Source organism: Colius striatus, chromosome 2, assembly GCF_028858725.1.
Source record: "Colius striatus isolate bColStr4 chromosome 2, bColStr4.1.hap1, whole genome shotgun sequence".
Taxonomy (NCBI): Eukaryota; Metazoa; Chordata; class Aves; order Coliiformes; family Coliidae; genus Colius; species Colius striatus.
The window spans coordinates 120,785,014-120,808,539 of record NC_084760.1 but is presented as its reverse complement, the minus strand read 5'-3'; the positions used below and the strand labels follow the sequence as shown (position 1 = coordinate 120,808,539).

Below are 23,526 nucleotides of genomic sequence, written 5' to 3'. Positions count from 1 at the left end.
AGGAGGAAAGGCTTTGGGGTAGAACTGTGGCTGCTTCAGTGGTGATGTGCTACGGAGGGCAGCGTGCCTACCAGGCACAGGCTCAGAGAGGGCACAGCCCCATTTTACCCCCACGAGCTGATGGTGTGTGTGCTGCAGCTTCTCTAGAGCAGAGACTTCCAGCTGCCTTTTCCTTTCTGTTTGGTGCAGCCTCTCATCAATCTGCTTTTCCCCTGTGCAGACCCTTCAGAAAGAAATCCAGGGACATCAGCCTCGTATCGATGACATTTTTGAGAGGAGTCAAAACATCATCACAGAGAGCAGCCCTAATGCTGAAGCCATTCAGCAGAGGCTGGCAGACCTGCAGCAGCTCTGGAACCTCCTCATCGAGGAGACGGAGAAACGCCACAGGCGCCTCGAGGAGTCCCACCGAGCACAGCAGTACTACTTTGATGCTGCCGAGGCTGAGGCCTGGATGAGTGAGCAGGAGCTCTACATGATGTCAGAGGAGAAAGCCAAGGTGAGCAGCTCCACAGTGGCACTAGTTGGGGTGTAATTGCTTAGCCAGAGGCGAGCAGGTGACATAATTGAACGTGTCGTTAATGTGGTGGTTGCATGAAGAAACGTAATTCCCTTGTAAAACCTCAAGTGATCATCTCTTCTGTCTGCTGTGACATCTCTGAGAGTGTGGAGGGTAGGCCTTGCTGTACTGGGTCAGTGAGGCATCCTCAGACTGTCTGCCTTCCTGTGCTCTAAGGTGAGAGTTACCAATACAGCCCAGTTAGGTCACGTTTTCTGTCTGAACCAGGGCCTGAGGGTCACTCAGGTGATGCCACTAGTCATCAGCTTTTACTCCCAGCAAAGTGAAACCAAGCAGTATCAGCCCCTACCAAAGTGTGTGTGAGCTCTTGTATTGCAAGGAGTCAACAGAGTGCTGGATCTTATTTGTTATTTACATGAAAGCACCGTGTTCACTGCCCTGGCTAAATCAAACTCAGCTTTGTGTCAGCATGCCACAGTCCGTGGGTGCTCAGTCCTCAGTTCAAAAGGTTTTGTTTTCTTTTTTATACCTAAGGAGTATTAACCTGAATGGTTCATCAAGCAAAGTGTTTTAATGAGGAGGCTTATTGACAGTACCAATTAACACTCAGAGTGTGGAGGGTCATTTCTCTTAATCATAACAATGCCTAGCAAGTTTTGTTCATGATTTCTCCAGGCACTTGAGTGGGGAATCCTTTGGCATGGGCTCCACGGGGCTTTCTCTGAGCCAGGCTGTCATGGAAAAGCCTGACAAATGACATAGCCAAAACTGTTCCATTTTTCCGAGCCCTGCACAATCACCAGTGTTGTGTAAACACACAAAGAGCTGCACAGAAGAGGAGATTCAGCATGCTCAATGCCCAGCTGATGTCATTTTGTTCTGCATCCCAGAGGGGCTGTTGCATTCACTCTTTCACTTGTTGTTTTGCTTTCTGTGGGTTCCATTTGCTGTGAACTTTACTATTAATACACCATTGTCAGAACAACTTGTCTCCAAGCTGTACCTGGGAGCAGTTCTGTGACAGTCTTCCTGGCTAAGAGTTTTTGCTTGCACACCAAGTTGACCTTGCTCTGTGGTGTCTTTTGTCTGGAGTGAGGGAGCTGACTGTCATTCTCTGTCACCTCTGTCACGTGTACAGGATGAACAGAGCGCAGTGTCCATGCTGAAGAAACACCAGATTTTGGAACAAGCTGTAGAAGACTATGCTGAGACTGTGCACCAGCTTTCAAAGACCAGCAGGACTTTGGTGGCAGATAATCACCCAGAAAGGTATTAACTATCCTTTTGAGTCGGATCATGAGTTCTTTTCGTAGTTCAGTCCCTTCAGTGGGTCTTTCTGACACACAAAGACTACAGCAAAAAGCAGCTCGGAAGTGTGTACAGAGGAAGCAGAGTTCAGCTTCGCTCAGTTCAGGATGCATGTTGGACCACCTTGATTTGGCCAGAGACAGGGTCCTAAGCAGGGTCAGTACATGCAGCTGCTGACTTCTGGACACCTTCAATCCTTGTCCATGGAGTCCTTTATACAGGTGAGCAGTGTCAGGTCTGTCAGCACTGCTGAACCTTATGGAGGTGCTGCCATCCTGAGAGACAAGGGTCTCAACCAACGTTTATGTCCAGCCCATAAGGTCACAGTGATTTGTCCTTGTGTCTGCAGGGCAGTGTTCCCCAAGATCTGCCTCCTCCCTTTGATATTTCAGTAGAACCAGACTGGAATCTGATGCTTTAAACATGGGCACATTAAATATCTTGGGTTTGGTAAATTAATCTCAGCTTTCATAACTGGCTTTCCCTGTGGGAGAATTCAGGAAGCTTAAGAACTGTTTTGCTGTAAGAGCTGCAGCTAAGCAAACAATTCTGCCTTGCCTTTGTCATTAGGAGGCTGATTGGACTGAAGCTGATGCATTTAACTGCTCTGCCTTGCTGGTGGGAAGATAGGGCTGTCTTAGGAAAACTCTCTGCCTCTGGTGGAAGTTTGGTTTTTAACTCAAAAGCACTCCCTGGTGGTCGTGATAGTTTGTGCTGAGAGGATTTCGTGGCTGAGCCGAGTGCTGGAGTAACATAATCACCTTTACAAGGCAGAGGGGAGGCAGTTTGACAGGGCTCTGTGGCTCAGGCAAAAGACAGAGCAAGCAGAAATATTAATCAGTCTGGCAGTGCTGAGCTTCGGGAAGTAAGAAACCCTTGAGTCCTTCTGAACTTGGAAGCAGAATTTAAGTGAAAATGCAGTGCTGCTTGCCTCAACAGCTCAGATCCTCTGATCTCGGGAGAAGACCCTGGTGTGACCTGCAGTCAAACAAATGGAGAGCTTGGTTCCCGGCTTCTCTCCCTAAAGCCAGGGGAGGGTTATGTACAGGGCAGAGAAATCCTCCAGCTAGAGCAGCAGAGGTATCCCTGAGCCAAATTTGGGCGTGCAGCAGAGATGCTGCTGTGGATTAAATACCCCAGGAGGGGATTTTGTTCCTTGTAGGGTTTTGTCTTTGCTGTTTCCTTGTGTTGTTTGTAAAAGCTGACGAGGACTCGCCGCTCTTTGTCTTCCCCAGCGAGCGGATCAGCATGCGCCAGTCCAAAGTGGACAAGCTGTATGCAGGCCTGAAGGACCTGGCAGAGGAGAGACGGGGCAAGCTGGACGAGAGGCACAGGCTGTTCCAGCTGAACCGCGAGGTGGATGACCTGGAGCAGTGGATTGCGGAGAGGGAGGTGGTGGCAGGATCCCACGAGCTGGGGCAGGATTACGAACACGTCACGGTGAGTTCTCTGGATGTGGCTGCACATTGGTTTTCCTTTTCTGGTTGCTGCAGGCAGTGCAGAATCCCAGAATGGTAAGGGTTGGAAGAGACCTCTAAAGGTCATCTAGTCCAGCCCCCTGCTAAAGCAGGACCACCTAGACCTGGTCACACAGAAACATGCCCAGGGGTTTTGAAAGGCTCCAGGGAAGGAGCCTCCACACCCTCCCTGGGCAGCCTGGGCCAGGGCTCCCTCACCCTTACTCTAAAGTTGTTTTTTCTTATGTTTCAGTGGAACTTTTAATGTTCCAGCTTTTGTTTGCTACCCCTTGTCCTGTCACTGGACACTACAGCAAAAAGTGCTGCCCCATCCTCTTGACAGACACCTTTTAAATACTTGTGTTAATGAGATCCCCTCTCAGTCTTCTCCAGGCTGCACAGTCCCAGGTCCTGCAGCCTTTCCTCATGAGAAGGATGCTCATATCCCCTGATCATCTTGGTAGCCCTGCACTGGACTCGTTCTAGAAGTTCCCTGTCCCTCTTGAGCTGGAGAACTGGACACAAGACTCCAGATGAGGCCTCACCAGGGCAAAGTGGAGGGGCAGGAAGGAGAACCTCCCTCAGCCTGCTGCCCACACTTGATGCCCCCCAGGCTGCCACTGGCCTTCTTGCCCACGAGGGCACATTGCTGGCTCATGGTTAGTTTATTATCAACCAGCACTCCCAGGTCCCTCTCCTGGAACTGCTCTCCAGCCTGTGCTAGTGCATGGGGTTGTTCCTCCTAAGGTGCAGGACTCCACACTTGTCCTTGTTGAAGCTCGTGAGGTTCCTCTCTGCCCAACTCAGCCTTCCAGGGAGTCGGTAGCTGGTGAATCCGAGGGCTGGCTGCCTTGGTTTGCTCAGCTCTGAGGCCGTCTGTGTGCGTTTCAGATGCTGCAGGAGAGGTTCCGAGAGTTCGCCCGGGACACGGGGAACATCGGGCAGGAGCGTGTGGACACCGTGAACCACATGGCAGATGAGCTCATCAACTCGGGGCACTCAGACGCTGCCACGATCGCAGAGTGGAAGGACGGGCTCAATGAGGCCTGGGCAGATCTCCTGGAGCTCATTGACACCAGGACACAAATCCTGGCAGCCTCTTACGAACTGCACAAATTTTACCACGATGCCAAGGAAATCCTGGGCCGTATTCAAGACAAACACAAGAAGCTGCCTGAAGAGCTTGGGAGAGACCAAAACACGGTGGAAACGCTACAGAGAATGCACACGACGTTTGAGCATGACATCCAGGCACTCGGCACACAGGTGGGTCTGTGGGTACAGGAGGCTGAGCTCCAGACTTCTGCTGCTCTTGGCCTCTCCGTGGCTGGGAGACACAGTGCAGAGAGCTGCTTCCCAAGTCTGTTTCTGTGGGAGTAACTTGAGTCATTTCCTTACCTGTCTTTCTGCTTCTCTGCCGTTGCATTAGGTGAAGTAGCTTATCTAAACTAGAAAGCCGTATGTACGCAGGTTTCTGAATGTGTAGGTGATTATTGAATGTCATTTCCTCTCTTTGGTTGAAGAAGAAATCATAGAGACAGAGAACTTCTGTGTTGATTTAAAGTCCAGAGGCTCCTGAGAGTCTGAGCCTGCCATGTGCATAGGAAGAGAGAGTGGATGGAGAGGAACACCCTTTATCTCCTCAGAAAGCCTTTCTGTGCTTGCCTCAGGCAGCAGCACCAGCAGTACCTGGTGTGACTGGTATGACTCCAAAGGATATGTGGAGGACAGGGCCAAGTCTGAAGGGATGTGTAAGCCAGGTTGGTGCCTGGGTTTGGTTTTTCTTTAAAACAAAAAGGCCCAAGGGAACCCTCTTGCTCGACACTTCTTGTGTTTCCTTTCTGAGAGGCAAGGTTGCTCTGTGAGCGTGCACAGAGACTTTCTGACTTGGTAATGAACCCAGCCATTCTGTCTGAAATACTGCTTTTGATGATGCTTCCCGACAGCAGCCTGAAGAGACTGGAAGTACATAGACCAGACTATGTGCTTTCAAAAGCACCCAAACTTGATCTAATTTAGAGTCTTCTGAAGCCAAGATGTGTTAAATATCAGGTGGCGGCCGTTGGTACAGCACACGGGGGATTCTAAACAGCAAAACCCAGACCCAATGTTCAGCTGCCAAAATGAGCGTTTCGGAAGAGAACAAGTTGCTTAAGGACTGGAGGAATTGAGAGGCACTGCATTTATCCCAGTAGGTCAGAAAGGATAGCTTTTATGGCCAAGCTGCCTGCCAAGTCTTGATTATGTTGCCATTTGCATAGTTGTTTACCCCAGAAGAAAGGACATAGAGCAACCGTTTGGTTTTCCAAGTGTTTTGCTTTCAGAAGCTGTAGATTTTCTACGTAAAATGGGAGACATTCACAAAACAGGCTCTCACAGAGGTAATTATCATCAAGGCCTGCATGAAGGACTGTGCTGGAAGCACTTAGGATAGTATTTGGGTGAAAGAGCTATAGCACTGAGATGGATCTTTGTGACGGTGCTCTGATCTCTCTGCCTGTGGCTGGAACACTGGTGAGTTTGGTGTTCAGACTTTTGGGGTTTATTTTACACAGAGAAAATTATCAGAAAAGAGCCAACAGAATGATTCCTGGCTAAAAAATACATGAAACAATCAAGAAATAGCATTTGATGTTCCAAGGTAGGTTTTGAAAGGAAAAAGAGCTTCCTAAGAGTAGAAAGATCCTTGAATTTCTAAGTTTTCTTCTGTTAAATTGTTAATTGTCTACATCTCTTTTTAAGAAAACTCTCTGTCATTAAAATGACACCCTGACAGAAAGATCACACTCTGTCAGGGCAGTGCTTCTGATACAGGAGTTCCCCAGTGGCATTGAAAACCTGATCATGAGAATGGTCCATGTTTGCCTTGAGATTTACCTTTGTGTTGGCACCTGGTTGTGCAGGAGGTTTAGGCAGTGGCCCCAAAGGCTTTGTTATTTTGGGGCTCTTTGATCCTAAGAAGTCTTCTCAGAGGTATGTAGTGACTTCATAGCAGAACAAAGGTTTTTAGTGTGGGCAGACCCAACAGTATGTGTGGTGGCTTTAGAAAGCCATTCAACTGTTGAATGAACAGCAAACAAGTCCCTGTGTTTGTGACTCAGGAGCATCCAAAGGCTGATGCGTTTCTCTCTTATGAACACACCAGGTGAGACAGCTGCAGGAGGATGCTGCACGCCTTCAGGCTGCCTATGCTGGGGACAAAGCTGATGACATCCAGAAGAGGGAAAACGAGGTGCTAGAAGCGTGGAAGGCGCTGCTGGACGCCTGCGAAGGCCGCAGGGTGAGGCTGGTGGACACGGGAGACAAGTTCCGCTTCTTCAGCATGGTGCGTGACCTCATGCTGTGGATGGAAGATGTCATCCGGCAGATAGAAGCCCAAGAAAAGCCCAGGTAATGTGAGGGGCCCCTTCTCCATCAGCAGATGAGGCTGCAGCTCAGCTGAGGAACATCGCTAAGACTCGGTAGCACTGAGGCAGAAATGAGCAGAGAGAGGCTGTCAAAATGTAAAGGTGTGGTAGCAGCCTGTGTTTGGGTGCTGCTGCCCAGCAGAGCCTGGGGGCTCAGGGAGTCAGTGCACTGTAAAATTGTGTTCAGAGGGCTAAGGGCTCACATGCTCCTTTACTTGGTCTCTGGTTCAGACCAGAGTGGTGCTGTTCCTGCTGCCAGTCTTGCTCCCTGAACTACAAAGACAATCTAGGAGTGAATGTTTTTGTCCTGCCCTTGTGGCTTAGTTTACCTGTTTGAAAATGTAACACCAGTTCAGGCTTGAATACCTGTTTCTGAACCCTGGATTGATCCTTTTAGGGATGTTTCATCTGTTGAACTGCTAATGAACAATCACCAGGGTATCAAAGCAGAGATCGATGCCCGAAACGACAGCTTTACTACCTGCATTGAGCTCGGCAAATCTCTTCTGGCCAGAAAACACTATGCATCAGAGGAGGTACTGTGCTCTGCTTACTGACTGGGTAACCCTAGAGGTTTTGTTTCAGCTGGAGAAACTTGCAGTGTGCAATCTGCAGATTAGTGAGCAGTGTGTTTATAATGACCCACTTCAGTCCAGGGGCTGCTGTTTGCTGTTGTGATATGAGCGTGTAATTGAACTCTGGATTTGGGAGGGGGATAGCAGAGATGGCACCTCGATTTTAAGTATCATTTTCAGTCCAGGAGAAGCAAAGAAGGTGTTGCATTCAGTTCTGCAGAGAGAAAGCTCTGGGGTGGCTGTGTTTGGGAAGGTGACTCTTTTGAGCAAGAGCACACAGCCTGAATTTTGTAGGGGGGAGCTGGAATGCTACGGAGAGGCCTGCTAGGGGAAAGGGCTGTTTGCCTCATAGGGAGTAAATCCAGGGAATATTAAGAGAAAAACCTATCCAGCTGCTTCAAGGCTTGATTTTCTGCTTTGTCTAGCCCACAGGGTAAAGCCTTAACCCATGTTTCTCCCTGCCTCCCTTTGGAAAGCCAAACGTCCAGCCCGCTGAGGGAGGGGATACTTTCTGTGTCTGCATTACACACAGGCACTGTAGATTATCCTTGGGAAAACGTTTGCTGAGGTGCTGGCAGGTTTAGCCAGCCAGTGTTCCCCCTGAGAACAGCACTGGGCTTAGGCTGGCACGTCAGATAGCTGCAGGCTGCATCTGACAATCAGCAGCTGCACCTTTTGGAATATTGGCTAGAAAAAGGGCAGAAGATAGAATGATTGCTCCATTTAGATGTCGTTATCCATTGGACTCTTTTATCAAATACTCTGGGTGCTGCAGTTTTTTACAGAGACTGAAGGCTCATGTGAGTTTATTCCTATTGTGAAGAGAAAAGCAGCTGTTGTTATTCAGGTTGAAGTCACTTCCTGACCATCTAGCACAGTGTGTTTCCTCAGTGCCTTTTGCTTGTAGTCACTCCTGCAGTGTGGTGGGGTGAGCCTGGTGCTTGTGTAACAGCCCTGCATTCTCCTCTTCAATCCAGATCAAGGAAAAGCTGCTGCAGCTGACAGAGAAGAGAAAAGAAATGATTGACAAGTGGGAAGACAGATGGGAATGGCTGAGACTGAGTAAGGACGTCCTTGGATTTCTTTCAGGGCCACATCTAACTCTCTTCAGTGTCTTTCTGAGCATTGGGAAAAAAACCTTGCAGCTCCTTACTTTTTACTAACAGTGCTTGGAAGTGTGTTTGTACCATCATAACTGTAAGGTTCACACCTGTTGGTTGTAAAACACTGGAGAATTTGAGGCCTGCACCACAGGTCTGACTCTGTCTGATCAAAAGCTGGAGCTGGGTGACACAGCTCCGCTGTAACTTGGGGGTGTCACGTTCCAACCGTGTTGCTCCAGAGGATGCACGAATAAAAAGTGGGGAGAAGTAGAGCCCAGCTAATGCCCCTCTGTTATTGGAATGGCTAGAATTTCACTGACAAAAGGAGTACTTGTAAACATTGCAGTGTTTGCATTAATTACAGTGATTCATTTCAGTGAGTTTAGCCAAATACAGGCACTTTTTTCCCTGAGCTGTATTTAAGTAGATCCAGAAGATGCCCAGCAACTTCGTGATGCTCTTCTTGACGTTAACAGTGCTGACATCTGTCCCTTCTTTGCTCAGTTTTGGAGGTACACCAGTTCTCAAGAGATGCCAGTGTGGCTGAGGCCTGGCTGCTGGGGCAGGAGCCCTACCTGTCCAGCCGGGAAATTGGCCAAAGCGTTGATGAGGTGGAAAAATTAATCAAGCGGCACGAAGCGTTTGAAAAGTCTGCAGCTACCTGGGATGAGAGGTTTGCAGCCCTGGAGAGACTGACCACGGTGAGTGCTGCAGGCAAGAGAGAGTCCCCTCTCTTGGCCATTCCCTTTCATTTGCTCACAATAACTCCCAGCATCACTGACCTTATCTCCCAGAGCCTGAAGTTTGACTGCACCAGTACAAGGCTGTGTTGTCCCCCAGAAAGACACAAGAAGGCCCCTCCCCAGCCATTTCTGAGCACAGCTGCAGTGTCAGTAATTAATGCTTGGAGAGCATGTAACCATCTTTGGAGAATCCTTTTTCTTTAGACACTGAAATTGGAGTGGCTTGGTTTTTCACACCCTCCCAGCACCGCAGCTGCAGGCAGAATGAGTCGCGGTTTCTCAGCACCTTCAAAAATCAGGCTGCTTTTAGATGTGGAACACTTTATTCCTCTGTATGGCAAGCAGAACAGAAGATGCCACTTTTCAGTATTTTAATGGCTTGGGCTGCTTTCTTGTTTGTCTTGTTTTTGATCTGATGGAATGAATTAGGAAGGAAACACATATGGTGGTGAGCTGCTGCCCAGGCACTCGACTTGACCTTAAAGGGCCTGATACTGGATGCCTCTACTGACAAATCCAGTGCCACAAACTTGGCATGTTTGATACATTTAAAGACTGATACCTCCAGATTTTATCCCAGTGAGCTGTTTTCAGTAACGTTGCAGAAAAACCCCACAGAGTGATTTTCAGCCTGGAGAAACGCCCCTGCAAAACGTGCTGTGCTTTTAAACGCACACCCGTGTTTCGCTTCTCAGCTCGAGCTGCTGGAAGTACGTCGGCAGCAGGAGGAAGAGGAGAGGAAGAGGCAGCCTCCCACTCCAGAGCCCAGCCCCAAGGTGGCAGAGGATGCAGACTCCCAGCAGCAATGGTAAGGCCGGGGTGTGGGAAGCCAACCTGTGTGCTCCATGTGGTGTCTTCAGGCAGAATTCCAAGGGTGAAGGTGCATGGGGGAGGTTGGACAGTTTGGTAATGTGACTCTTTCTAGGAGACTTGGGGGTTTATGGGGACAGGATCTTTCCCAGATGCCTGAGTTCACTGCTAAGCTGATTGGTTTGGTTTGTCACCGTGGTGCAGTGTCCCCTAAAGGAAGAATGCTGGTCTTACCCCTTGCATTATGAACTGAGATTCCTCAACAATCTCAGCTTTCTGCTTGGAGCATCACTTACTACAGAGATCTCAATGTGCTGTGTCCATAGAACAAAAACATTTATAAAATGACCAAAATTATAGAAGTAGAGAAGGAAAAACTGTTCCAGTGTGAGGGTGAGGGAGCCCTGGCACAGGCTGTCCAGAGAGGGTGTGGAGGCTCCTTCCTTGGAGGTCTTCAAAACCCACCTGGATATGCTCCTGTGTGACCTGATCTAGGTGGCACCTGCTTTGGCAGGGGGTTGGACTGGATGAACTCTAAAGGTCCCTTCCAACCCCCATCACTCTGTGATTCTATGATTTGTCAGGTAACTGTCAGGAAAGTCTGCTTTGATCTCACTTAATGCCAGATGGGTTCAGTTGGGCCAAAGGATTTCAAGCACAATATATGCAACATTCAGTAGGAGAATCTCATTTAGGTGGTAAAAGGGGGGGTGACTCTGAAGAACTTAAATACATTCCCTTTTCTTTTTCCTCTCTCCCCACAGGGACGGGACAAAAGGAGAGCAGGTTTCCCAGAATGGTTTGCCATCAGACCAGGAATCTCCACGGGTTAGTTACCGCTCCCAAACCTACCAAAACTACAAAAACTTTATTAGCAGACGGACAGCCAATGACCGCTCGTGGTCTGGACTGTGACACAGAATCATGGGCAGCAAAAGACACCTATGTTGGGGTTTTTTTTTCAGTATGGTTTACTGGTACTGGTTTAATCTTTTGGCTTCAGATTTCCCTGCTGCTTTTCTCTTCCTTCCCATCAGTTGACTTGTATTTAATTAGCAGCCCCTTGGAGAGAGAGATTTTGCTTCACTTGAACCCTTGTTTATTTGAATCTCCCAGTTGCTTGAAGGTGACACATTGATTTCGTGTTATTTACTGTGAGTTTTTCATGTCGCTAATAGCATTAAGATTTTCCAGCTAAATCGTCCTTTAGATGAGTAATTGAGATGTAATGACATTACATCCTAATGAAGAAGAGCCCTAGAATCGGACAGGTATGACGCATCGAGTTGTACTAACAGGTTTCAGCACGGCAACGTGATTAAATCAGCTGCATTAGCAAGCGAGTTATTTACCAGGCCAAAGGTGATACGTGGAAGTGAGCTGGGCAGCAAAGGCTGGGAGGGAGAGGGGAGAGTTGTAACTATCCACGAATAAAAGCCTTAAGGTTAGTTGTATAACATTCCATGCAGAATGGACTCACTGACTGCAGATGAAAATAAACATGAAATAAACCGTTACAAACTAGTATCTAGATTGATCTTGGTGTTTAGTCCTCACAAAGAGTTGTCATCTTACTGAATAGCTGGTTTGGGGCCCCATTTTACCTTGGTCCTGTCCAATTCACACTACAGGACAGTGCCAGTGTAACTGATGCAGACCTTTATGGACAGGTGGGGATGCTTTTCTTTAAAAACTAAATAAAATACATTGGTCTAAGGTCCCAGCTCTTGATTTGATGTAGGTGCAGGCTGAATGGTCCATGCCTTATTCCTTCTTGACAGGGTATATCCGGGTAGAGTCAGAATGCATGCCAATAATCTTAATGTACAGCCATAAAAATACCAGTAGATATGTGCCTATAGGTAATGCCACACAGCAGTTGCAGACTGCCTTACCTATCCATTCCCTTCCTGCAGAGCCTACTTGTTTCAATTAATGCCTTGAGGAGTGGGAAAAAATGATACTTCTTTTGCTTATGTTTTTGTACCTCGTTCCCTGAGGTCTCATTAAGTGCAGGAAAGGCTCCTGGCAGGCTCAGATCTCTGAGTATTAGAGGGTTTACCAGTACTGCAGAGGAAATGCAGAGCCCAGCCCAGCACTCTGGGAGGAAATGCCTTTCAGCACAGGTTTATCTTTCGAATAGCCCGTCCCAGTTACGGTTGGGTCTACACACAGTCAGTGCTTTGGGATACCGAGCAGTTCTACCTTTTTGCCTTTTTCTTTAAGTAAAGCCTTTTGGCTCATCTTTCATGTTACCTTCCCAAGTGAGCTGTCTGTTGTACCCTGTAATGTTTATGAAATGACAGATATAGTTCTGGCAAGGAATGTGAGGTGGCCTGCAAGTACATCCCAGATCATCATCATCTTGTTGATGATCATCATCATCATCTTGTTTTGTTCATTTTATTGCTAGGACACATGATGCATTTCCATGTCAATCTTTGCCCTCTGCACTTCAGTCTTTTCATGAGAGCCTTCAAGCTCAACTCATTGAACCTTGTGTTGCAAATACATCAGACCTACACAGCTGTATTATTTCTGATCTGAGGCACAAGATTTGCTGCTCTTGATCAGAATTTTGACTTCTGACAAGTAGCCAAGCAGTGCAGCTGGATTGTTCTGTACTGGCCGAGCTTGTAAAGTGAGAAAGGTGATTGAAAGGATGTGCTTCAGTGATTGTACTTTTGCTGTAACTTGTCTTTCCACTTCATGATGCATGTTTTTTTTTTTTTTTCTTTTGTCAGGATAACAACATATAGCTTCTTAATGCTTTTAAAAGTTGCCTAGAAATCCATGCACATGATCTGGTGACTGCTTGCACCAGCGCTGGCTCTCTGTGCCTATAGAGGATGGGAGTTCTCAGAGCAGTGTAGCTGTAGCTTCAGGCTTCACCATCTGAGAAGCCTTCAGATGTTTTCTGGCTAAAAAGTAGTATGTAAAGTAAGGTATGCAGATAGGCTTTTAAAGTTGGATTAGCACACTTGCATATCAGAATCACACTTCTATGACAAAGAAGAAGTCATTGATTAAGGTCGTCGTTTTAGGCACTAGAAGTGTAAGATTTCACCTCTTTACTGTAGCCTATGGGACTGGCTTAAAACATTAAAATGGTACTTCTGCCAGATCAATATGTAGGCTGTCAGCTGCTTGCATCTGGAAAAGGCAAATATGTCTCTATTTAATTTAAGCTGTGGTGCAGAGGCTTACGTTGAAGAACTGAATATCACGTTGCTTTAAGCACTATGGAAAGCAAAGGGATGTCTCCAGTCGTTTGTCACCAGCTGTCTTGTTGCATGTTAGTCCAGATTTCAATATCTCAAGAGTAGTGTTTAGCCACTAAAGCACTTGCAGCTAACCCCTCAGTCACGACTGAGCAGCCCATGCCCACGTACGTGGTAACTGTTGTGTTGTGGCGGTGCCGTTTGCTCTGAGTGTTTGTCCTGCGTCGCGTTGTCTCTGCATGCCCCGTGCACGTTGCCACTCAGCTCTGGTCAGCTCCTGTTTCCTCTCCGTTCTCGTGACACGTCCCTCACGTAGCTGGTCATGATTCCCATTTGTTTTGCTTGTTTTTCTGTTAATTGTAGATAACGTGTGAGAAGGAAATAAAAATACCTGAAAGAGCGTCAGAAAAGCTTTTCCCAGCTCTTTGACCAGCAGGAGAATTTTAAGGGGAAGTCACAGGTCTGATTGTGTCACTAAAGTTGGAGGTTTTCTCTTAAAACTGCAGGGCTACAGACTGTGACACCCAGTTAGTGGTTATTTCCCATAGAAACACATCAAGTAGCTGTGCAGGAGCTGCTGTGTTGAAAGAGGTCTGGTTTACTTCACCTCCCATCCTGCTGGTACTGCTACAGAAAACACACTACTCTGAGCACTGGTTTAGGTAACAGGTAGTTCTGAGTAGTTCCTGTTAGTTGTGAAGTTACTGTGGTCTATGCAGTTCCTTACTGCTGGTCACAAAGGCCTCGTGTGTTGTGGGCAGGGATCCAGCCATGTGAAGGGCAGAGAGTTTGAAGTCCAGTAGCTGTCACTGGTCAGAAGGGTTTGCAAAGGGCTGTCCTTTCTGTCAGACACGGTCTGTTGGCCGTTGGTGACCAGCACTGGTGATGACTGGTTAAAGGAGCTTGCTTTGGTGAACTGCTGGTTGTTGATTTCACTACCTGTGTTGTAGGAGCTGTGCTGGCAGTGTTTGGGTAATCCCCAGCCTCACCTATTTATTTACCCTCTTCCCCCATTGCTGCAACGTTTTTGTTATCTTCTGAGGTTTGGACACAAGTAGTGAGGTTTGATGGCTTGGATTTATCCCGGTGCTGAAGAGGGAGAGTCACTGATTTTTGCTTCCAGTGGATAACAGCTCAGGGTTAGGTGTTTCCTCTTACAAACCAGGCTGCAAGGCTACGTGTCTTTAGGGGCAGAGGAAAACAGATACCACTGCAGCGGAATGTGAGCTGTTATTCTTTCCCTGTTTCAGCAGCATAGTGTCTGTACTCTGGAGATCTGATTGCTTAAAGGCAGATTGCTTAAAGGAACCAATCCTTCCCATATTCATAGCAAGTCAGCCCTCAGATCTCCCAAAGTGAACTCGTGAGGTACAAAGGTGTGAGGTCCAAATGCTGTGTACTTGGCAGGTGTAAGAAGTTCTAGCAAACAGTGGCAAAATTCAGTTTGTTGCATAATAATTGGGCTGCTTTTGACTTGTCCAGGCCACTTGCAGAAGTGGGAATGTCTAATTATTGTGCCATTCACAAATACCTGCTTGTCTGCATAAAAACAGTCCCCAATGTTTGTCATCTACTAGAGCATCAGCAGCACTAAGCTTTAGTAACTTGCTAATAATAACAGTACACACTGGTTGTGTAACTCCCGAGCTGCTACCAATGGCTCTACATGTCAAAGTAATGGTACAAGAGAACAAAAAACCAACCCAAAACTGGGACCAAGCTGCGTTTCAAAAGCTTGTAGCCATTAGGATTCCAATTTAACTGATTTTGGGATGAATGGCTCCTGAAGACGTCGACAGCTTGACCAGTCAGAGCTGCTGGAAACACGGCTGCTCTCTAGGCTATCTCGATCACAGTGCGACAGGCAACGCGATCAACAAAGCAAGTGATGGGCAAGGCCTTGGTTCTGTCTTTGTTTGGGGGTAAATAGCTGTGTGATGTTGTGTGACTGTGGTGGTTTTCAGTTCCTTTAACCAAAATCCAATCCACCTAATAACGAGAGTCTGGAAAAGACTTTGATCAATTGACACGTGACCTCATTTCCCCTGTCTTTAAGATCCGATATCCTAACTGGGATGGTGGAGATGAAATGCATGGTGTAATCTTTCTAATTCCTGCATGTTTTGATTTTGTTGTGTCACTGGGGGAATGGGGAAAGCGGGAAAGGAGCTTTTACAGAAACAAATTCAATTGCACACCTTTTTGTAAATGCTCCTGGGCAATTTGGATGTATTTTCCTGTTGACTCGTAGTTAATACCTTTTATGGACTTTTAATACCCCAGTAATGCCATAAATGTCTTTAAGGTGGCTGATGTGTATAACTTCTACCTTTCCTGTAGGTTTACAGAAAGTGTGGTTGTCACTGTTCCAAACAGTAGCAACAGAACTGAATGCTCTCATTTTAGGAATAATAATACATAAAAGAATGCGAATTGACCAGCAGAGCAAAGCACAATAAAACTCACACTGATGTTTAGCTGCTCTTATTCTCCCATCTCTCCACTTATAAAATGGGTACTAATCCATTCATACCTTCTAATTTCCTTGGCCTTCTGTGTCTCCGTGGAGTGTGAGAAAGAACTTATTGGCCTGTGTCATTCCCCAGGCAAAGTTTATACACAGCCACGTTGTGCAGGGAAACAGTTTTAAGTGCAAGACACCTCAGTGCTGTGAAGCTTCCAGCTGAACTTCTTTTCCACTGTTCCTAGGTGGCAGAAACCGCAGAAACAAACGAAATGGTCAATGGGGCTGCAGAACAGAGGACAAGTTCAAAAGAGTCCAGTCCTGTTCCTTCTCCAACATCAGACCGCAAAGCCAAGACCACCGTTCAGGCCCAGACTGCTGCTACCCTGCCAGCCAAGACACAGGAGATTCCTTCAGCTCAGATGGAGGGCTTCTTGCATCGCAAACATGAGTGGGAGACACACAGCAAGAAAGCCTCCAGCAGGTAAAGTACCCCATGCTTCACACAGGGAACTGCACCTGAACCCGCCAAGGTGTCAGGCAGGAAACGTTACCCCTCCTGCTGTCTGCTCCCAGCTGCTCAAGACCTTTCAGGCTTGTGCTCCTGTTGTTGCAGGAACTGTGTGTGTGTGGCTGAATGCTGTATTTGATGAAGTAGGGAAAAGCAGTCTTGGCCATACTTGGAAGGTGGAAAACTGAGGCATAAAGATACCGCGACTTTCCCAGCTCACATGATGAATCTGTGGCAGTAGTGAGATCTGGTTGCAGATCCCTCAAGCTGTACGTTACTACAAGAAAGGAAAATCACGTAGGTGTGAGAACAGAAATGTCCATATTCTTGTGACATTTTCTGCTTGCACGTTAGCACTTTCCACCTACTCTGTAATCTGTTCAGAAGAGAAAAGCGGGTGAAGATGATTTGTGTGCCTTAGTTGATTCCATTCCTAAGGACCCGATCCTGTGGTTCTTTAAGCCAGGCTGGGTTCCTTGGTGACCTGAGAGAGCTCTTGAAACCAGAATTGCCAGCCTTGGCTGACAAGGAAAGCGTTGACTAGTGAGTGGTGAGCTATGCCAGCCTCTGAGGGATTTGGTAGGAGCCAAAGTACTGAGCAGAGCTGAGCGTGGACCACAAGTGAGTTATGGCACTGCCACAACTGTTGTTTGCACCACAGAGCTACCTCGAGGCAGGGACAGCCACCAGCACTGGTATCTATGCACTCTTACTTCTAGTAATCATAGCTTTTTATAGCTGCATCAGAGAAGGAGGCAGATGACACCTCTAAGAGTATTTGTAACAATCAAGGATTTCACGTGCAAGCCATTCGTTAAGTTTGCAGCGTGATGAGAATTCTTTGTACAGCAAAGCACAGGCGTTAAAAGGTCAACCAGCTTCTCTCCCAAGTATGCAAACTGCCTGGTCTGCCTGTGTGCTGGCACAGAGCACTCTGGAAATCTCCATTCTATTTGATTCAAAGTCAGTGCTTCTGTCTTGAAGCTGTGCTTTGATGAGAGAATTTGCCATCTGCAGTTTGCAGGACAGTGTGGGCTGTACTCACATCCCCAGGCTGAGGGCTGTACTCACATCCCCAGGCTGAGGGCTGTACTCACATCCCCAGGCTGAACTAGTCCCCATTATGTTACAGAAATAACAGTGTTTGGTTTCTCCAGTTCTACAAGTAAGAGCATTAGACTGATAAACACTTTTGCTGTTTTCCATGCCCTGAAGGTCGTGGCATAACGTGTACTGTGTCATAAACAACCAAGAGATGGGCTTCTACAAGGATTCGAAAGCTGCAGCTTCTGGCATCCCCTACCACAATGAGATTCCTGTCAGCTTGAAGGAAGCAGTCTGTGAAGTAGCGGTCGACTATAAGAAGAAGAAGCATGTGTTCAAGCTAAGGTAAACCTGCTGAAGCCTTTTGCCAGTAGTAAAGGGTACATCCAGTGTGCAAATTCAAGGGAGGAACCAGCCCAAGAGCCGATTGTCAGTATGAACTGCAGCATCTGACACTCTGAACAGGCTCTTCCTAACACTGAAACATGGTGTTTTTATCAAAGGTACCAAGCACAAAACAGTGTCACAATAGTCAGTGCGCTTTATTTATGCCTGGCACAAGACTAGATGGGTGTGCTCAGTCTCTTAGTGCCAGTATTAAAAAGGTGTTATCATTACCTAGGTGCCAGGTGATTCAGTCAAAGGAGACTCACTTTATGAGCTGATCAGTTTCTATGTTCCATGATAGAGGTTGGGGGGAATAAATTCATATTGATAGAGGAATGCTCTATCTGAGCAGTCACCTGAGGAGATCAACAGTTGGACTTGATGATCTTACAGGTCTTTTCCAATCTAAGTGAGTCCATGATAAGTTTGCTTTATAGCAAATATACAGCAAATGTTGAGGGAAATTTACCATTCTTAAAGACAGGCCTTGCAGCCATGGGATTCGTCCTTCATGCTGTTTTCAGTGTTTCTGAGTTGTAAGGTAAGGATGTGCTGTTCCAAGTACAAAGCTAGGCAGAAAAAAATCACTTGCCCCCGTCACCTGCATCACAGCTCTTGGGTAATGGCATGAGGCATGTTTTCTTTACTCTTTCCCACAAAGTTGAGCAGCTCATCTTGGCAAATCTGCCTCTCTCTCTTCGTGTGCATTGTCAGCATATCCCACTGAAACCTTCTGAGTATGGTCAGCATAGAAATAAAACCGAAGGGAGACTCTGGCCTTCAGTGTGAGAAGAGGCAGCTACTCGTAAATAACACACAGTACAGTATCTTGAGTCACCAGCACAGATGACAGCAGAGTTTTGCTGGGCTCCTGCAAAAGCTGTGAAAACTCTGGGTGTTGCCTCTGACTTTTGCCTTTGAGTGTTGGGTACATTTTTATGATGTCTTTTGCAAGAGAGAAATGGTCTGGCTGACAGAGTGAGTCCTGAGACAGCAACCATCAGCTGCTGGAGATGGCACCTCTGTGTGTGTCCTGATGTCCTGGGACCACCACCCACTGTCACAAGCACATCCAGAGAGCAGAACACACGTGTGTGTGTGTGTGTGTGACAGTGCAAGATGCCATCACACGAGCGGTTGGGGTGTGCTTGTACTCCTACAGATGTTCTGACTGTCCCCTGTGTGTCAGTCTCATCATGTGCTGTAGCTAAACAGGCAGGAGCAGAAGCAGTGTGACTACGACTGCGCTAACTTTGTGATGGCCGCTTTCTTTCCAGGTTGACTGATGGCAACGAATACCTCTTCCAAGCCAAAGATGACGTAAGTGTTTTCCTCACTGTTTGTTTGTGGTGTGGTATCTATGCTGTTGTGCAACAGGAGAAAAACAGCTGCTCAGAGCCCTGTGAGGGGTGCATTGTACGTTGCTGGTTTGCAGTGGTGTGTGTTTGTGTGGGGCAGCGGGGCTCTTCAGCTGCAGCCTCCAGCAGACGGCTGCTGCGGGTGCCTCAGCAGAGCAGTGCCAGAGGATGGGTTAGCACCGTGCCTCCTCTCATTCCCCGCCTCCATCCATTCCCCTGAGTGAAGTAGGGTGTGTGCCAGAGGGATTGTAACAGCTCTTTACCTTTGGGGCTTCTTGAAGGAGGAGATGAACACGTGGATTCAGGCCATCACATCGGCAATCTCTTCCGATAAGATCGAAGTGTCCCCGACCAGCCAGAGCACTCCCGCCTCCAGCCGTGCCCAGACCCTGCCCGCCAGCGTCACAATAACCAGCGAGTCCAGCCCTGGCAAGCGGGAGAAAGACAAAGAGAAAGACAAAGAGAAAAGATTCAGCCTTTTTGGTAAAAAGAAGTGAACTCCATCTCCACATACTGCACTTCTCTGACCGTTCCAGTGGAATTCCAGCATGCGAGCTCAGAACCAATACGTTACTCTCTGTGCCTCATGTTCCTCAATGTGATTGACATTTTTTTATTTATAGAGCGTTTTAAAAAGAAAAAGCCAACGACAACAACAACAAAAAAGAGTAATCTAAAGTTACAAACGTGTGAGGTGCATTGGGCAGCTTCTGTAGGAGGGGCAGGACCAGCTTTGGGGGGGTTTGGTTTATCTTTCTGTTTGTTTTTTGTTTTGTTTTGTTTTTTTTTTAATGAAGTTGATGTAGATTAGATCTTAATATTTAAACTGTTCCTCAATTTTGTGAGGCTGTCTTGGAAAACAACCCACTCCTAGTGCTATTGGTATGCAAGGCAGCGGTGCTTTCCAATCTACTGTGCACATCCAAAAACCCAATGTACAAACCTCCGAGGACGTTGGCTTCCGTTGAAGGTTGTTAACGCCGGGGCTTTGGCTGGCAGAGCCTCCCATTCCAATTCTGACGTTGATTCAAACGATAGCACGTTCCCTCTGCTGTAACAGCGTGCAGGTATGTGCATTAACTTCCAGGCAAAACCATTTACTCTCCAGGCATTGGTTATTAACACGACCTGAAGCTTTTCTGCGTCGAGTACGACCGAAGGGAACGTTGGTGTCCAGGGTGGATTTAGCAGGCTGAGGCCGTTCCAAATGATCTGTAATTCCAAATTTGGTTTGGGGTTTTTTTGTTTTGTTTGTTTGGGGTTTGTTTTGGGTTTTTTTTTTCTGCTGAAATACATTATATTGTATGTTTCAGATAATTCTAGTACAAAGTATAATAAGACTAGATGTATAATAAACCCTTTAAAATCATCGATAAGTGTAAAAGTGGAACTGAAGCATTTACTGGAAAAGTAATGTTACTCCAATGGTTACTTGCTTGTCAGCTGCAGCACTGTGTGTTATAATTTTGCTACATTACCTTGCTCTTTGATACATAGTGTGCATTTCTCTGTCACTGTAACTATTGTAATGAAGAATTTTCATCCTACTGCACAATCAAAAAGTACATTTAATAGGAATGAACTTTCAATGACTGGGCCTGTAGTCAAGAGTAGTACTGGAACTGGCTTTCAGTTGTATCGAACTGTACCTCTAGACTTTTACCCTATCTGTTAAATATATGCTATGTCATTAAATGCTTTTAAAACTAAATATGCTGGTTTAAGTTTCTCATTTCATTTCTGACGCTGTTAAATCATAATTTTGAAAGAGGATAAAGAATAAAGTTATTTTAAAATGTCATCTCTGCTGTGCACTGAAACTGGTGTCTTCACATGTCACTTCGGGGGAGGGGGTTGTGCCAAAGTTTGTGTGCTCTGTTGCCACTTGACCTTCCCTTTGCCTTTGCTGCCCACCTGCCCTCCCTTTCACCCTGCCCCCTGAGTTAAGTGTCAAAGAAAAAAGAGTAAAGAGGGAAGGAATTAAAGCAGCCTTCTGTAAACTATTTTGACAGATGTTTTTTTGACAGAAATCAGTGAATGGAAGTAAGCTTAAACATAGGCCAGGGCAGCTGAACGACTCACCTGGACCTCTCTCCTGACAGGGGTGAGTACCCATAGCTTGCAGTGACTAAGTACAGTTCTCCCACTCGCTGCCTACCTACCTACCTACCCCTTGCTCATCTACTCGAGTCCTCGGGCAATAATTGAACTTCATAATTTGCCAAAGACTTGTTGTCCTGCCCAGTTTAGTTTCACTGAGGTTTTTATGTTGTGTACCTTCAAGGTAGAGCCACCAGGGCACTTATGTGGTGGTGTGCATTTAACGCTGCTGAGGCCGTTGCAAAGCTCACTATCTCCCTGACCTTCTCAAAGTTTCAAAGACTGGCACCTTTGCAGGATTTGCTTTAAGTTGATTGCCATCTAGGGAACCTTCTAACAGCACTAACTCCAAGAGGCCCTGAGAAGCATTGGAAGTTTTAAAGTCAATGAAGCGTAAGGAACCTGGCTTTTACATTTGGTTGTGGTTATTAAGATGTATCCAGACATAATCTGAGATGGAGAGCAGATGAAGTGCAGATTAATGTGTTGCCAAGCTAGGGTTCCCTGAACCACTGACCAATACGGTGTCTTTCATGGGGCATACTGGGGTTTCCTGGGGTTTCCTTGTTTTCCATAGTTTTGGGTTATTAAACAATGGACTTATTAATGCAGGTGAGCTTTTACTCCTGCAATATGCCTTTGTTCCAGTCTAATTATTAGCAAAATGCAGGATAACACCACCAGTCTTGTAAATGTGAAATATAATACAATGTACAAAGCTGAGGTTTAACATCAGAAGAGGATGTGGAACATTCATCTTTGTTGATTAAAGTACACCTAAGTGTGGGCCCCTTGCTGTATTTATCAATTCCATTTCAGATCTCATGGTGACTTAACAGATTGACCTGTTGTGTGTAATCCTGTAGTGTCTTGGTTGAACATGCTTTCAGAATTGCTTTTCTTGTTTGTCTTGCCTCTTACTGCAAGTTGTTCCTGAAACCTACTTGAATAAAAATCCTTTCTGCTTAGGAACTGATTTGAAGTCACCGAGGAGCAGGACTGAACTGCAGTAAGCCTTTGGAACATAAGGGTACAGTTTCCATGCAGAGAGAACTGGAGGGTGAGGAGGTGCCTCCTCTGCCAGAGGCAGGTCAGGAAGGTGAGGTGAGTGTGAGGAAGATGAGCTGAGTGTGCCTGCCCAGCTGCTGAGCTGCTCCTTTCCCAGTGGGGAAGAAAGACTTGGGGAATCTCGGGGATTCTGTGAAGGGGCTGCTGGAATCCCTCAGAGATGCTGTCAGTGTGGCTGAAGGGCACAGGACTGAGTGGAGCAGACTGTCACCACCCTCGCAGTCACTGTTCCAGAGGTGGCTTTGTTACTAATTGCCACCCCAGAAAGTGGTTAGACCCCTGAGAGATGAGACCATTCCTCCCACTTAGCACACTGAAGAGTGAGCACTTCCAGTACAGTTTGGCACTGTATTGCAGTCTCCTTTCTCAGTTGGTTTTGTAAGCTCTGGCATGTTTAAGTCATGTTTCCCCTGGAGATGCATTGCAAAAGTAATACAGAAGTTGAACCTTAACATTTTCAAAGCAAATTAATGAAGGCCAGACACTTCTCAGGTATGTTGCTGTCATGGTCCTGGAGAAATCCCCTGGTCAGGTCAGTTCCTGATTCCCTCTTGGTGAGAGCTTTGTGTTGTGTTCTGAGCTGAGACAAAGATCTGAGAATTCCTGAGGAATTGGGTACAATGAGGGAAAAAAACCCCAAACTCATTAGCCACAGGGATGAAGCATGTGTTGGATGGGAGAGTTTGCTTTTAGATGGATGCAAATAAACTGTTAATCCACCTGCTCTGCACAGAGAATATCTTCTGTTACATGGTTGTATTCTGCATGAAGACCAGTGGTGAAGCAGAAGAAATGTACAATTAATCTCTGTTCCTGTGAAATGCTGGTTTAGATGGCTTTTCCCTTCACCATGTTCTCTTTTTGAGTTCATAGAGAAATGGTCTTTAACTGAGGAGGGTCTTTAAAAATATGTTTTGGTAATAGCTTGCAGGTGTGATAGAGTTTTGCCCTTTTTTGTGGCTATTTCATGGTTTTCTACCTTAAGTGATCACAGGTGGCTGAGTAAATATAGAAACTGAAATCACAGTGAGTTGGAACAAACATTAGTCCTTCTCATTAAAAAAAAACAACTCAGGAAATCAAGTTGTGCTAAATGACTGACTTTAAGAATGAATTAGTGGGGAAAGCAGAACTGGGCTGTCTGACACTGCAGCTCTACCTGCAGACTGAGCCATCGAGCCATATCCTGGCCACGGGGGGAATGGCCAGCAGAAGTGAGAGAAGGATTCAGCTTGCTTTTCCATCTCCTGGTGTCAGGAAGGTATGTTCTGAGGTCATGTAGAACAAAACTGAGGTAAGAAAGGAAGCACTGTGTCCTCAGTGTGTTGGGATAACTGTCTGCACGGCCATGGGTGTGCAGGGCCCAGCTGGGGAGTCAGTATTCGATGCTTGAGACTCGACCTTACCCCTGCATGTAATTTATTGCCTGTTGTCAAGCATGTTTCTCTAG

The 23,526-nt window shown here is 46.6% G+C and overlaps 1 protein-coding gene across 3 annotated transcripts in view; it reads left to right on the top strand.

Moving 5' to 3' along the window:
• Positions 1 to 20,619, top strand: part of SPTBN1 (spectrin beta, non-erythrocytic 1) — a 128,408-nt gene extending 107,789 nt beyond the window's left edge. For all 3 annotated transcript variants that reach the window (XM_061989337.1, XM_061989338.1, XM_061989340.1), the window contains 14 exons: positions 221 to 499; positions 1,659 to 1,789; positions 3,064 to 3,268; positions 4,177 to 4,551; positions 6,431 to 6,675; positions 7,090 to 7,228; positions 8,245 to 8,329; positions 8,875 to 9,071; positions 9,809 to 9,921; positions 10,688 to 10,751; positions 15,854 to 16,092; positions 17,335 to 17,508; positions 18,828 to 18,870; positions 19,190 to 20,619. In XM_061989337.1, coding sequence (XP_061845321.1) covers positions 221 to 499; positions 1,659 to 1,789; positions 3,064 to 3,268; positions 4,177 to 4,551; positions 6,431 to 6,675; positions 7,090 to 7,228; positions 8,245 to 8,329; positions 8,875 to 9,071; positions 9,809 to 9,921; positions 10,688 to 10,751; positions 15,854 to 16,092; positions 17,335 to 17,508; positions 18,828 to 18,870; positions 19,190 to 19,405 — 2,505 coding nt within the window. In that variant the 3' untranslated portion in view covers positions 19,406 to 20,619. The remainder of the gene's footprint in view (positions 1 to 220; positions 500 to 1,658; positions 1,790 to 3,063; positions 3,269 to 4,176; positions 4,552 to 6,430; positions 6,676 to 7,089; positions 7,229 to 8,244; positions 8,330 to 8,874; positions 9,072 to 9,808; positions 9,922 to 10,687; positions 10,752 to 15,853; positions 16,093 to 17,334; positions 17,509 to 18,827; positions 18,871 to 19,189) is intronic.
• Positions 20,620 to 23,526: the final 2,907 nt, after the last annotated feature.